General features: G+C 37.8%; 1 protein-coding gene across 1 annotated transcript; it reads right to left on the bottom strand.

Annotated features, from left to right (window-relative positions):
- Positions 1-8,447: 8,447 nt before the first annotated feature.
- Positions 8,448-15,682, bottom strand: LOC109238440 (serine/arginine-rich splicing factor SR45-like). Its single transcript, XM_019404911.1, has 12 exons — positions 15,346-15,682; positions 13,759-13,827; positions 12,620-12,708; positions 10,983-11,029; positions 10,807-10,887; positions 10,540-10,705; positions 10,220-10,454; positions 10,080-10,145; positions 9,520-9,636; positions 9,128-9,194; positions 8,980-9,017; positions 8,448-8,728 (listed from the first exon to the last, which is right to left on the bottom strand). Exons 1-12 carry the CDS (start codon positions 15,561-15,563, stop codon positions 8,668-8,670), a joined length of 1,254 nt encoding a protein of 417 aa, XP_019260456.1. The 5' UTR covers positions 15,564-15,682; the 3' UTR covers positions 8,448-8,667.
- Positions 15,683-16,766: the final 1,084 nt, after the last annotated feature.

The following is a 16,766-nucleotide window of genomic DNA, read 5'->3' as shown; positions in this document are numbered from 1 at the left end:
TTGGGTATTAACAAGACCTCATCATAACCACTATAGAGTGGACTTCCCTTACTTTGATGGAGCAGACCCTTGTTCCTGGTTGAGGAAATGTGAAAGAAACTTCCACTACAACCACATTAATGACCCAGATTAGAAGCTTGAAGAAGCAGTACTGCATCTCTGTGGTAAGCCTGAAGCTTGGTATTTTTCATATCACCTGAGTAGAGGAACTGTTAGATGACAACATTTCTGTGAAAAAGTATGCAGAAGATTCCAAGATGCAAGAAATCGCAAATTAAAACTGATAGGGGAATCCAAAAAATTTTTGAACAAAAGGGAAATGCTAATGAATATCTAGAACAACTTAGAGGACCTTAAGGCATGGTTCTTAATCGGAAACCCTACAATTCCTGAAGAATTTTTTCTGGAATTTTTTTGTAGAAGGATTGAAGGAGGATATCAGACATAGAGTTAAGATGATAGATCCATTTACCTTGAGTTAATCTGTAGAGAAAGCTATACATCAAGAGAAGGTGATACAAGCCTGGGAAAAAAAGGAAGGTTGCATGGGGCAAGAGCTCTTACACCTACCATTCTGCACATCCTAATAATCAGCACTCCAATGTAAATCACATGGAGCAGGTTCCAACAATTTTGGCAACCAGAACACTAGAGGGAATGAGTACAGGAGAAGTCAAGGACTATGTTATAAGTATGGTGATAAATACTTCCCAGGACATCAATGTAAACAGAAACAGATCAATGCCATTACTGCTGAAGAACAGGAAGAAGGAATTCAACAAGATGGGACAGAAGGCCAAGAATAATCCGTAGTGGAGCTACAGGAAGGGGAAGTGATGGATAAAGCCATCAACTTGATTGCCCTTTCTGGCACTGAGATGCCCAACACAATCAAACTTAAAGGAGAATTTAAGAGGAATTAGATAACCATTATACTTGATTCAGGGAGTACCCATAACTTCTTGGACCTTGAGACAACTAAGAGGATGGGATGCATCATCACGGACACTAGTCCAATGAGGAACACTAGACATTTAGCCCAAATTCAAGTGAAAAATTCAAGGGATAGAATTTGAAGATTCAGTAAGACTCATAAGACTAGGAGCAATGACATGATATTAGGAGGTGATTGGATGAAGATGTATAATAAAGTTTTATTGGATTTCATAGAGTAAAATGTGAAGGTTTCCTATAAAGGGAAAAATGTGGAACATAACGGCATATATAGCCAGGGAGAATTGAAAAACATGTCTGCTACTGGTTTTAAACAACTACTGAAGAAAGGGCAACAATATGGGCTCACCTGTTTACTTTGTTAGCTACAAAAGTTAAGCAAGAAGAGGCAGTACCAACAACCATAAGCACCAATATTTAGTAATATCCAGATGTCTTTGAGGAGCCCAAAACATTTCCTCCCAACAGGCAGCAAGACTATTTTACACCCCTGAAACAGATGCAACACCAGTTAACATCATACCATATAGGTACAACTATTTTCAGAAAAATGAGATTGAAAAACAAGTGAGTGAGATGCTTCATAATGGCATTATACAGCCAAGTCACTCCCCTTTTTCTTCCCCAGTACTATTAGTAAAGAAAAAAGATGGTAGTTGGAGATTTTGCATAGACTACAAAGAGCTCAATAAAATGACCATCAAAGACAAGTTTCCCATACCCTTAGTAGATGATTTAATGGATGAATTAAGTGGTTCCTACATATTCTCAAAGATTGACCCAAGGGCTGGCTACCACCAAATTAGAATGAGGAAGGCTGATGTGTATAAGACTGTATTTAGAACTCATTTGGGACATTATGAGTTTAAAGTCATGCCTTTTGGGTTGAATAATGCCCTAACTACATTTCAGGGGCTAATGAACCATGTTTTCAGGGCATATTTGAGATAATTTGTCTTGGTATTCTTTGATGATATCCTAGTCTATAGTGCTACAATTCAGGATCACCAAGAGCACCTCAGCAAAGTGCTATAGATTTTGAGAAAGGAACAATTGTATGCTAAACTTTCAATGTGTTCCTTTGGTCAAGCTAAGGTAGAGTATTTGGGGCATATCATTACTGGGAAGCGGGTGTCCACAGACCCTACAAAGATAGAAGTAATGATCAATTTGCCTGTCCCTAAAACTGTGAAGGCCTTGAGGGGATTTCTGGGTCTCATCGGCTACTATAGGAGATTTGTCAATCATATGGCATTATCAGTAGACCACTAACCAATCTGCTGAAGAAAAATTCCTTTAAGTGGAATACAGAAGCTGACATGGCCTTTCAACACCTCAAGTAGGCTATCTCTACTTCCCTGGTTCTAGCCCTAGCAGACTTCACTAAGACATTCATAGTGGAGACTGATGCATGCTCCAAAGGGATGAGAGCTGTACTAATTCAAGAAGGCAGACCAATTGCTTTCTTTAACAACGCCCTGGCCCCTAAGCATCTGGGACTCTTTACATATGCAAAAGAGTATATGGTTGTACTATCAGCTGTAGATAGGTGGAAGCATTACCTACAAGGGGCCCACTGCATTATTAGGACTGACCATCACAGCCTCAAATATCTACTGGAACAAAGAGTAACTACTTCTCTCCAACAAAAAGGACTCACTAAGTTATTGGGGCTAGATTATGAAGTCCAATATAAGAAAAGTAATGAGAATAGAGGGGTCGATGCTCTCTCTAGAAGACTGGGGGATGATTCTTCCCTTAATGCCATCACTAGTGTGGAGCGTACATGAATGCAAGATATAATACAGAGCTATGAACATGACCCTACAGCTCTTCAACTCATTACTGAGTTGATAACTAATCCTAACAGTGGACCAGGTTATACTTTACAACAGGGTATCATCAGATTTAAACACAAGATTTTTACGAGGAGAGCAACCAATCTAAGGAACAGAATCTTTGAGCTGCTGCACCTGTCACCCTTGGGGGGGTATTTTGGGCAACAAGGGACCTTAAAAGGGTTAATATGGTATTTTTTTGCCCCACATGAAGTGTGACATCTGCAAGTGGGTGGCTTAGTGTGATGTCTTCCAAAGGGTGAAGACAGAAAATATCCACACCCCAGGTTTACTACAACTATTTCCCACACCAGACTTGCCATGGCAGGACATTGCTATGAATTTTGTGGGATGACTTCCTACTTCTGGGTCCAAAAATACAGTTCTGGTAATGGTTGACAGGCTGACTAAGTATGGGCACTTCGTTGCCCTTAAACACCCTTATTCAGCCCAAGACATAGCTGAGATATTTCTTAAAGAGATTTGCAAATTTCATGGATTGCCTAAGTCAATAGTAACTGACATAGACTCAATCTTCACAAGTCAATTTTGGCAGCAATTATTTAAATCCCTGGGTACTAAATTGAATATGACTAGTGCCTATCATCCTCAGTCTGATGGGCAGACTGAGAGACTTAATCGATGTTTGGAAGCCTATCTCAGGGCTCTGGTTTTCTCAAATCCCAAACGGTGGATGAAGTGGCCGCCTCTAGCAGAATGGTGGTGTAATACCAACCACCATATCTCTCTCAAGTCCACTCCATTTGAGGCTTTGTATGGGTTTTCCCCTTCACAAGTGCCACTAGGCTCCATACCCACCCAACTCACACTCTAGTGGGTCAGTGTATAGCTCAGAGGCAGAACATGTTGCAGTTCTTGAAAGAAAGTTTGCAGCAGGCTCGAGCTCATATGAAATTTTGTGCAGATAAAAACATAACAGATAGAAACCTTCAAGAAGGTGATTGGGTCTATTTGAAGTTACAACCATACCGACAAGCTTCAGTAGCTGTTCGAAGAAACTTAAAGCTTAGTGCCAAATTTCATGGACCTTACAAGGTCCTACAGAAGATAGGTTCAGTCGCTTACCGCTTAGAGCTTCCTCCAGGATCGTAAGTTCATCTTGTCTTCCATATATCGTAAATGAAGAAAAGAGTTGGCCCAACAGTGCTTCCCCAACAGCAGCATCCACTCTATGACGAGGGTGGTCGAGTGTTAGTCCAGCCTTTAGCCATCTTGCAACGAAAGATTTTCAAAGTAAACAACGCAGCCGCCGTGAAGGTACTGGTTCAGTGGACAAATTTGGGGCGAGATGAGACCACATGGGAAGACTAGGGTTACATACAGAGCCAATTTCCTGACTTTGTCGCTCAATTACGACCTTGAGTACAAGGTCAATTTGGAAGGGAAGGGTAGTGTAATGTGTGAGCTGAAGAGAGAAATTATGGGTTGATTGAAATTAGAAAGAGGAATTAGGGTTAGTCTATATACTAAGGGATGGTCGGAATAAATAAAGTCACGTGGAGAACAACAGCCTAATAAGTGAGGCACGTGCATAGCCACTTGTAGACAAAGAAGGGTGCAGATTTAATCTCAGAAATCATAATCAGTCGGCTGTCAGGCGGAGGTTACAATTAGTTGGGCTATTTCAACAGATTCCAACGGAAGGAGAAGTTAGTTAGAAATTTGGTAAATTCCTTTCACTCTCTCTCCTCCCTCTCTTCTTCTTCTCTTCTTCTTCTTCAACTCTCTTCTCTCGATTCTGAAACCCTCATCCTCCATTACAGGTGTTAACGGAGCTTGAATATTACCAGCTGTCAATTATAGGTTCTACGTTGTAATCGATTGTTGAATTCTCAAACAATTGTACTATTGTTATACATTAATAAAATTCCCCAATTCCTCGATTTTCTTTTCCCTTTTGAACTCAATTCTAAGACTATTACATATACTATTTTACTTTTTAAAATTAAAATTAAAATATCTTCGCCTTTTAAAACACTGATAATAGTAATACACTCGGAATTCATGCCTGGGACGTACTATATCATGATCTCGCTCGTTATAAAATATTGGCCTAAAACGTTTCCTTGGAATTTTATGTTGGCCTAAAACGTTTTCTTGGAATTTTATGTTGGCCTAAAATGAATCATTCTTAAAATAAAATTTCATCTCCTGGACGTATTATATCATGGTCTCGATCATCAATATAAAATGTTTGCTTTCAGCTGACTCTGAGATAAGCTTTGCCAAACATTTTGTTAGAATTGCATTGCATATGGTTTGAGCTGTTACTCAAGTTGTATTTTCCGCATTTATAATGATTATACAGTCAACCATTAACTATAAAATCCAAGTTTTTATGGAACCAACCTTTATGATATGGTACAATATATGTTCTCTATAACAACATTTTGGTAAAAATAGCACGGTATAGCCAATTTTCGGACTGGTCAATCAAAAATAGCCAGCGTTTACCAAGTCAATGAAAAATAGCCACCGTTTTGCGGCAACAGAGACCGGTCCAGCATAATATACTGGAGTTCGGTACACTTGTGTATGAACTCCAGTATATTATACTGGACAAATATACTTGCTGGAACTCCAGTATATTATGCTGGAGTTCTAGTGTACTTATGCTGGAACTCCATCATATCATGTTGGAGTATTTTCCAGGTTTTGAACAGTTTTATCTTTACATAAAAAGTGGCTAAATTTCGATTACTTTTGAAATTGGGCTATTTTTGAACGACCAGTTGTAAATCTGGCTATTTTTAAATTTCTCCCTTTTGCTATAATAGCCAAAAAAAATCCGGAATAAATAAAGTTGTTATAGAGTGATTTGACTGTACTACATTTGTCTTCCTTTATATAACACTTACTATTTTTGGAGTCATATACTAGCACATTTTTTAAAAAATGTTCTGTATATAAAATTGTGATCCAACTTATGTAATTTTTTTCAAAAGAATGGAGGAATCTTGTGTCCTAAACCGTACACAAAATAAGATATTTTGACCCTTCATAATCCATCATTCTTTTTGAGATGGGGAGAAACTATTTGGTATTTTAAAGACCAATTTGTTTAGAACTAGTGATAAAATCTCTCAAATTGAAAATTTCATCTCTCTCTGCTTACCACCGAATTTGCAAAATGTAGCCTATGTTCCATACTCAAGCACAAAATAGGTCTTGTTTAACAATCTCAAATTTGTTGTTCTGTATTCAAGGATTTTTAACAATAAAGAAGGTCTAGTTTAACAATCTTAACTTTACACACTTATTTTCAACGTCAATTATATGTTAAAGGATAGTCTTATTTTGCTACTACAAAGGTTCTTTATTGTGATCTCTCCCATCCTCAAAAGAAAGAGAAAAGAGTAGTTTGTAGTTTAATGAATAATGCAGTTTGTAGTCCTTGGACTCCCTGAAAATATCGCCGGGTGTGTGTCGGATCCTCCAAAATTAGTGTATTTTCGGAAAAACCGACAGCGGTGCGGCAGCATTTTGGAGAGTCCGTGCAACATAGGTCGTGGCTAAAGTTGCAAATGGCGTGAAGGCTTCACACATATAGGTTCTCTTTGTGAAGCCTTTAGTATAATGACTCGGTTTTTTAGGGGCATTTGCATCTATACCCGCTTTTTGTGTCACGTTTTAACTTGTGCCTGCTTTGCAAAAAAAATTGCAAGCGTACCCGCTTTTTCGCATAACTTCAGCATACGGGGCTGAAGTAGCAAAGACAATCACGCAAAACTTCAGCATTCTAGTAGACGGGCCTGAAGTAGCAAGTGTGCTGAAGTTTTTGTTTTGTAACTGGCGAACTTCAACTCTAGAGCTGAAGTCTTTGTTTTTGTAACTGGCGAACTTCAGCTCTAGAGCTAAGTTATTTAGTTCATCACTAGTCTACATTTGCTTACAAAAACACGACATTGGATACAATACACGCACAGGCACCAAGTACGGACCCTGCAAACAGGGCAACAACACATTTGAATGTTTCTCTTACTTCATTTCAAAGATAACAATATGAAGTAACTATTAGGATTTTTCACAAATCAAATTTTGAGGGGAAAAAGGATCCAAGAAACAGTGATGAGGAAGGAACTTCCATAGTTGAAAGAGACTTGAAGTTCAGGTTCAGCTCATTTCTTTTTCTCTCACAGAACTAATTAAGGGTTGTTCAGTTAATCATCTAGGTGCCGCTTTAAATAATTTATTTATAATTTGTTTTTAAACAATCTGATAAACATATTTATGGCAATCATCCCATGAACTGAAGTTCCATAGCAGCACCAACAGCAACAGAAGAAAGAAGAAGAAGAAGAAGAAGAAGAAGAAGAAGAAGAAGAACAAAAAGAAGGAGGAGAAAGAGGAGGAGAAAAGGGACTGAAGTTATTTAAAAAGGGTACAAGTTAAAAAATTTTAAAAAAATGGGTATAGGTTAAATGGGGGCGACCAAATAGGGCGCCCGTGCAATTTTTACGGTTTTTTTATCATTGCCACTACATTTTCTAGCCCACAAATTGATGCCATTGGGTGTGATATGATATTCTTGAGTATTGCTTCTTCGATATCAAGAAACCAGCAACATCTTAAATAACCACTTTAAAAAAGAGCAGAACAGACTACAGTTTGAGATTTTTATTGAAGATTTAACCCAAATAGTGGCCCACTTAAACTAATAATAGACTTAAACTAATAATAGCTAGTAGATGTATGATATATGTATAACTGTTTATAATGAATGTATAATTTATATATACCGAATGTTAAATCTGACCGACTATTTATGTAACAATCCCAGTTTTATTTGGTTTTGTCATAAAAGACAAATATACGAGATATGACTGAGGTGCATTATGGAAGAATTGCATCTGGAGATTCAGAAACTCAACTCATGGACATTACTGGACTTTGTATGTCACGGTACTTCACTGATCATATACTAAACTGAAGTTGCTTATTTAGTAGTATTAATTTAGCTAATTCCTATTTTCATGCATAAAGAGTATAGTTGTGAGTTTTAACTTGTTTTCCGCATCAGGATAAGTAAGGAGTTGAGAAAAGAATTTGATGCATCGCAATTGTTAAGGGACTTAATCCTATACGTAACTCAATGGTTGACTAACTTACACTTCCAATTGCGTAATGTCAGTCTTTGCTTGCAATGAAATAATTCTCAGATGTAGGAAAGGCAAGGCAATGTTGTACAAGAGAATCTAAGATTATCGAGAATTGAGATGAAATGAATTCAAATGGAGTTGAATGAATACATATGATTCACATAGCCAATTTGTCATTGGATTGAGACTGAGACATAGTTGTTATGTCTTGATATCGAATAGAAGCGCCATATAAGATATTGTCACGCTCATAAATACACTCCCAATTTTCCAAGACCTCTTGACAGAAATTCAGAGTAGCTTTATTGAAGATGAACGAAGATACAGATAAGGAATACGAATCTAAGGGAAGATTTGCAAGATATTGTTAAATGGGATTATTTGGTTCGACGATGATGAACAATTATCACTTTAAGTTAATGCCACTAGCTATGAATTTAAGGCAAGAGTTCACATTGACTAAACGAGCAAGATTTATCTTCTGATGTTCATTTCCTCCTTTTTCATTTATAAGTTCACTGTTGGGTGGTGCAACTAACCAAAAATAAAGTGGATTTGCACAATAGTTTTTTCCTCTGATAAGGTAAAGCAAAAGGGGATTTGGACAATAGTGTACAACCATTATAAGAATTCACATTCATACGTTCACATCAAATCATCAAGTGAAATGAAGGGTATCCTAATTGACTTCTTCTCCAGCAGAATAAGATCAGAAAAATCATCCATTAAGATAGATTCCTTGCAAGAGCAACAACCTAGGGCTTACGAGGCGAACTGCTGCTGTCACTGTTGCTGGGGCTCCTCCCTCTTAAAGGCCTGCATTTGATGAAGTACTGAAACATCATAACCAATAACAATAAGACAATTCTCAGTGCTTTTCAGGTATTTCAAGCGTTCCCGTATTCAAATTTGCAACTGTCTACCCAGTGTATAAGTTTGAGTTTAGCTTTCCGTAATTGTAAGGAAAAACCTACCGTATGTATGAATAAAGCAAGAATCAAAAATCCAAAACAATGACAAGCACATAAGATGATCCAATTGTAAGCAACAAATTACAAGGAACTCACTTTCTAGGACTGCGACTCCTTGAAATCTTGCGGGGTGCCTGAAATAATCAACAGATTATATCCACATCAAACAATCAATAGGCTGACCCAAGAAAAAATCAGATGATCTCATGGATAAGATTGTTAAATAGAGTCTCAGACACAAGACCTTTCGAGGACTGGGAGAAGAAGAGTAGGATGATGACCTCCCACGTCTTGCGGCTGGACCCCTTCCCCTATTACATGAAGTAATCACAAATAAATAACATTTTTCATATAAACAAGAAATGAATTCTTTCAGAAATGTAACAAAAATTATGTTCTCTGACAATATTGTGGAGGAGATAAGATGCACCCAAGAGAAAAAAAGTAGGCATTAGAACATGCCACATAGAAAGTGCCAAAGTATATTAATTTTAAAATGAGGAAGGCGGGCATAAAGAGAAAAACTACAGACCACAAGTATAGAAGCAGACCACCTATTCAAGACACCAGAAAAGAATTTGCTATAACTCAATATCAGAAATTTAAGTGATAAAGATGATAAAATTTACGCATTACCGCCTAGGAGAGATGGATCTTGATCGTGAACGGATAGGTCTCCTAATAGGTGAGCGGCTAGACCGGCGACCAACCGGAGATCTTCTGGGTGGACTTCTAGCACGTCGCGGTGGAGAACTACAAACAAACACAAAGGTACCATGAGCTACCACTTTCAGTTATCAACATTAGTTAACACAGCACAAATCTGTATTTACATTGTTCAGGCTACAATTCACTATATTTTTAATATAACAAGTACTACTACTACAACGAAGAAAGGCAACTGCCACTCATAATGGGAAAATACTAGTTTGACAGTTACTGATGGCAGAATCAACTATTCGACATCATTTTAAATATGTCACACATATCTACGCTGCCACACAGGTTTACTAAAAATTTTTATAAGTAACTAAGGTTTAACAATATAAAGAACTGCTTTGAAGCATGTAGCATCATGTTTATCATCATTTAAGCAAATCTTTAAATGGCCTTTCTAGATATGGAGTGAGGGAGAAGATATTTATTCATCACTTACTTCAACTATTCAAGCTCATGCAATCAAAACACTAACTCACCGTCGCCTTGGCGGAAGGGGAGAACGTCTTCGAACAGGACTGCCACGAATTCTTCTGGGAGAGCCCCTGCTTAATACTTTAATTAGTAAAGGTCCAGATCAAAATTCCAAAAATTCAAAAGCAAATGTGAAATACCCAACCTAGGAGGTGTTCGGTAACGTCTTGGTGGAGAGGATGGTGAACGTCGTCTAACGGGAGATACAGGCCTCCTCCTTGGGGCCGGTGGACTGCCGCGCCTATAAGGAGAACCTGCGCGACGACGAATAGGAGACTCAGCACGCCGACGGGCAGGAGAATCTGGCTCACGTCTAGGAGATCCTCTTCGTCCTATAGGAGACCTTCGAGGTGGAGAGACAGGTTTTCGACGAGGAGATACTGATTATATCAAAATAAACCAGATTAAATAATGCATCATAGAGCCAGCCAATAAACAATCCCTAATATAGCAAGGATATCATACACTCTTGTTGCCGTTTCGGTCCATCTTTCTCCAAATCAACAGGGGCATTATCAGTTCTAGGAGCATCTCTCCTTGAGGAAGTTGCAGCAGCCCTTGGAGGTGAGGGTGCCTTTTTCCGCTCTGGCAGGGTGAACTTGGCATGAACTATTTTCCCATCAATCTGTGCCTGCATTAACACCAACAAAGCATATTAGTTAATTCCCCGTCTCAAAAACGAAAATGGTGGGATGCAGTTACTGAGTGGACATGCAAATCTTAAAACCATACACCATCCATGTGTAGTTGGGCTTTCTCAGCATCAATTCTAGTCTTGAACTCAACATAAGCAAACCCTTTTGGAAGGTTAACCTGCAAAAAGTTTATTCCTATAATATTAGGGGGGGAAAAGAAGCAAAAATTCTAGAGCTCACACCGTCTAAAGAATATGTGACTTGTTAACTTACAACATGATCAATGACCAACTGCACGTGCAGGATTTCACCAAAATTACCTGCAGAAAAGAAAAGTTATAGACATTAACCACCATGAAGATCATGAGCTGGACAGAGCGACAGCAACTTATCTTTGTATTTAAATCAAATAATGGATGGAATCCAGTCAACATTTGCTGTAAACCTGGAGATACTATTTTCGGAGCAAGTCTTTTTCATTCTTTTATATGCCCATATTTATTTATTTTACTTGAACTCATCGCATGACGTATACACTGGAACTAGCACACCATACACACATGTCGATGTCTTACCAACAAAAGTTACTGCTGGAAAACCAAATGAGTGAGAATAAGAAGAGTCATTATGAAGGTACACAAGCACACCCTGGCTTCCAAAGTAACACTTATATGAATTTCTCTGTTCCCTTAAACGATTACTCATAATTTGCAATAACAGGGTCAGACCAGAACGTATGGCATATAACTGCTTAAGGAGCAGAACAAGTAACATCTATAAGTAAAGGGTTGGCTATGGGTGGCAATTGAGCGAGTTGGATAAACTTAGTGGGTAACAACAGGTATACAATAGTGGACCAAATTCCCTTGCTCACTGACGGGAAATCTTTGTGCAGGGTTAGTCATGGGTCATATGCCCAATACAAATACTTGTGTCAAACCAAGCGCAAACTAGCAGCTTGATAAATACGAGCTATCAATCCAAATTTAAGTTAACCTAAACGAGTGCAATCCAGCTGAAGAAGCAGGAAATTTACACATTATACCATGCTTAAGAATCAAAGAACTGAAAACTATTAATTTTCCTTGGGAGAAACTGTACTGACCCAACATAATCAACTAACAAATCATATTCCTTAGCTTTTAAGAATCTCTGATATGCACGATAGTCCATTTTTTACTGCCCGAAACAGATTCATATCCTTGACCACAATTCTGATACTTAAAAAAACAAGAACTGAGAAGTGAGAACTACTAGTTTCCTTGGGAGTCTTGTCACCAAAAAGTTCTCTGGGAAAAACTAAAAAACACACCAAAATAAACAATGATTTGAGGTAGGAAAACTTCATATCCCTTTTATTTTAGAAAACTAAGGGTCCAAGAGATGCATATTAGACATCTTTATTGGCCAAAGCAGATATGCATTTCTTTGAAACAAACTTCTTAACCAGTTTTAGAGTAGTACTTTATGGCTTCAAAATGTAAAATATTTGTTGTCCTGTAAGGAATAAACATGTCTCAAAACAAAATGAAAATTATCACCTTGGCCTTGTCATTTCATTGTGATGAAAGGATTATGCATCCTCAACATTTCTCAGATTTTTTATGTCTCCATAGAAAAACTACCCCAAAAGGAGGAATAAACTATATTTTACCCCAATTCTTCCAGGACTAACATATTGACATTAGCTTTTTCGTGGATACTTAAAAGGATAAAAAATTAGGACCAAACTTATGTAGAGAAATTTTAGGCTAAGCCCATCTTGACCCGTCTATTTACCAGTAAACCTAACTCAATGAACTCTGGCCAGATTGCAATGCTAAGGGTTGTAATTGCCCTAGCTTAGACTAGAATTTCAACAATTCTGGCAAACAAACACTTCAGTAATCAGAACGAAGTGCTGAACATACCAAATATTTCTTTCAGATGGTTTTCATTGACATTCCTGCTGAGCTGATCCACATGAAGCACACGTGACTCAGGAGTTGGAGAGACTTTCCTGGAATCATATCTCAAGTGTTACACATCACAAAAGCGCATAAAGGCATCTGCCAGAAGTGCTACATGCAGTTTCATTTTTTTTTGTAAATAAGAATAGGACTAATAAAATACTTCAACGAATATGGCTGTCTAATTTCCAAAGAACTCGTGAAGGATCCTATTATTGTTTCCACCAGGTTAGAACTAAATTCACTTTGCCAGCTATTCTGTTTCTTTAACACCCGCTTGAAGATAATTTTATTCTTCAAGTGTTCAAGTTTTTATTGTTTTATTTATTCATGACCATAACTGTGAGTTTGCTCACAACGCCAGCCCCAAGCTCAAATAAAGAGAATGGTTGCGGTAGGCTAACAGCCTGCGTAAACTTGCCAATTCATGATGAATCCACATAATTATGATAGTTTAATTTATAATGTATTTTTGCTGGGTGTGTTTGATTTATTTTGGAGGTTAATGGAATTGTCGGGTTAACATAGCTTGAACTTGGAAGTGACTGTTCTTTAATTCATTTTTCAATTCACCATCATTGTAACGAAATGCAGGTGCTAGTACAAGGGTTATTGTTAATTAGGTTGAAAGGTTTAATTATAATCCCTGATTACTTAGTTCTTGTGATTGTCGATATTAGGAATAACAAGCGTATTAATCTTTCTCCACTGGTTTGTGACATCACTTGCAAAAAATTGCGTACGCTACTGAATATGATCCTGTGAGATTAGGATATCTCATCTAATATTTTGTAGTTTTTGGTGATGAGATCCTCGTTTGTATAAAACTAGAAATTTTTTTAGGTTCTCTTTTGGTATACTACATGTATACGGTGTTCTTTACCCTAATTATTCATAAATAATGTCTCACCATTATCCAACCACTTTCAGCATGTTTATTTTCACTCGGAAGAGGAGGAGAAAGACAAAACCAAGGAGAAAAAAGGGATCCCAAAGAAAAAAAAGAAACTGAATGTAACATTAAATATAGGAAGAGGTTTGCACGTAGTTATTGCATGAACGAACCGTAGCTCGGTCGCAGAGTAAAAGAACACCATTACCTTGGAGGTGGAGAAGCTTTCTTAGATAATGGTGGCGGTGAACGGCCTCGCTTAGATACTCCAGCAGGGCTAGCAAAACCATATTGACACCACAATGTAGGTTAGGATCATTCAGCAATGAGAAAATCTAGCAGTAATTTAACAGTTTTTCCTGAAAGGATAACTAATAGCACAGGAACATTAGAATAAATCTTCATTCTACTTCCACTTCTCCAAGCTCAAATTAACAAAAATATATGAAGATGAAAACAAGTCCAGTCTCCAAGATTAACCATTATTATAAGACTATATAACAGTGTTATCAAAGGTGAAAAGCGCAAAAAAGCCCTAAGGCCCGTTGGAGCTTTAAGTGCAAAGCGTAAATAAAGTGTGGGCTTTAATGAAAAAAGGCACAACTGGAGAAAAGTAAAATATGTATATGTAGTCCAAGACCGATAATTATAAGCATGAATAACAAATATTTGGACAAAATAATTGAAATTTTTTTTACGATAAAGTGAAATATCAATTGTTCAGTGTTGCCTTTTTAGGATTACACTCATTGGCAAGGAAAAGTTTGCCTTAGAGCCTTGATACGACACTAAAGCGCCCGCAAAGCGAGGCGAAGCGCTGAACATATTTTGAGCCTCGCTTTAGGGCTTAAGCGCGCTTTAAGCGCGCCTTTGACAACACTGCTATATAAGCTATCTGCACTTGTAGAACTGAATAATACCAAAGAAATGTGTCACACAGCCCAATAACTCAAATTCAGCACCAACAAAGGCAACTAGCACTTTTAAGGTGAGTCCGAAGTACTCTAGACCCAATATATCCAAATTTGGATAAGTAATGGCTAATAATGTTCTTTTAATTACTGAGTTCAAATATGTGGAGACTTTGACCACCAAACAGATATCTAAAAAAGTAATAGCTAAGCTCTCTTAATGCATCAACAGCATGACTGAACACTTTTAACATGCTACCGAAATTATAAACAAAAATAACAAGGACACTTAAAAGGGTATTGAAGTGGCAGCATAACATATAACAGAGCATGACAAACTTAAAACATTTCAAACTCATAAACCCTTGAGTATCTAATATATTTCCAGTAACCGTGTGCACATTAACAAACAACAGCAAACCACTACACCTCAATTCAAAAAAGTTGAGAGTGGTTACATGAATCCTTACTGTCCATTTAGCCCCGTTTTAGTCAGTACTCTACAGCTTCTCTTTTAATTATCTAATACCAATGGCGGATCTATGTGTAAGGTTATGGGTGCTCAAGCACCCATTAACTTTGGAACCAAACACTATTATTTAGATAGAAAAACTAGTATACTTATAAATATATTAACTGAGCACCAATCTCAATAGCAACTTTAGAGGAAAAATAGTTGACCACCCACGAGCTAAAAATTTTGAATCCGCCACTGTCTAACACAGAGGTTTATTACATGTTTTACTAGAATATAAATCTCTAAACAGCCAATTTCACGTTAAAACAGGTAAAACAAGGGATTTTAGACTTAAAGCAAAATTAAGTGGAAAATACTATAAAAGCTAATTATGTAACTAACTGCGTATTTAGATAAAGTATAGAACCTTTTTCGCTGAGAAGGAGGAGGGCGGGGGCTAGGGCTGCGAGAACTGCCACTGGAGGAAGAGGAAGAAAACGATCTGGAGCGAGATCTAGATCGAGAGGGAGAGCGGGAACTGGAGGAGCGAGAAGAGTAAGAGCGCGAGCGAGAACGAGACCGCGACGGAGAACGAGAAGACGAGCCTGACGGTGAAGCCGCACGGGCTCGGCCTGGTTTCGCCATTGGCACAGCTACAGTTTACTGATATTACTTCAAACCCTTGGGATAAACCCTAACGACAGAAAGAGACGTGAGATGTACATTTGGGCAAACAAGGTATTCGGGTTATGGCTACTATATAAAACGGGCCAAATTAAAATGGGCCGACCGGGTGGGCTATTGGGTAAAGTGACCCATAGCGGATTTAACTGGAAGTAGTGCGACACTGAAAAACTAAAATCACATTGGGCAAACACTACTCATAAATGTGGCTTATAAAACGCAATTGAAATGAGATTTATAAAATACAATTGATAAATATGACGAATAAAATGCTATTGACGTACTTGCACAAGTTAGAACTTTGTGCTCTTTCAAAACGTTTGCACATCTGCGAGTGTTCCTCCGGTCCTACAAATTGAGCTTCTGAAAGCGATGCTTACTGGAGTAGCTAATGAGATGCTGGTTCAATTCCCGCTATGCCTTGTCTTAGTAGGTGTTTCCGCTATTGGACCAGCTAAACTTGCTCTGATCTAGTGCTTGTCCGCTCCTATTCGGGCTCATTCACAAGAAAACGAACTCTCTCCTCTACTTTAGCTTGAGCCCACTCGGACTAACTCTGGCATGACACCCGTCACCATACATAGGTAATAGCATGCCTCAATGCTATCTTCCTCGAAGTTGCAGCTTAATATGATCTTGTTTTTTGGGGAGGATCCACCAAATGGACCAATAAAAATGTAATTAACGGGACTTTTAAAATGCAACATTGCGACTTATAAAACGCAACTGATAATTGAGACTTATAAAACGCAATTGCAGTTGCAACTTATAAAAAGTAATCAGAAATTGCTACTTACAAAACGCATTTGAGCACGTGGCTTATAAACGCAATTGATGAACGCGACTTTTAACAACTTACAAAATACAATTCATGATTGTGACTTATGAAACGCAATTATCAATCGATAAATACATTGCAATTCAAATGCAGCTTATAAATTGCAATTACCAATATATGTCGTAATTGACAAATGCCTTTTGGCAACAACTTACGGCATGTATTATTGAGGACTTCCGTGTATTAATAGTCGAGCTTGTGACGGATATTAATAGTCAAGTTTGGGGAAACGTTTTCCAACTTTTCATGGTAAAGTTTATCAAAGAGCTTGCATCCAACTGTGTGATACTATTCGTATAACATACTACCATTAAAGATTAGTTTGA

This window comes from Nicotiana attenuata, unplaced genomic scaffold (genome assembly GCF_001879085.1).
Source record: "Nicotiana attenuata strain UT unplaced genomic scaffold, NIATTr2, whole genome shotgun sequence".
In the NCBI taxonomy this organism is placed as follows: Eukaryota; Viridiplantae; Streptophyta; class Magnoliopsida; order Solanales; family Solanaceae; genus Nicotiana; species Nicotiana attenuata.
This window is presented reverse-complemented; position numbering and strand designations above follow the sequence as displayed.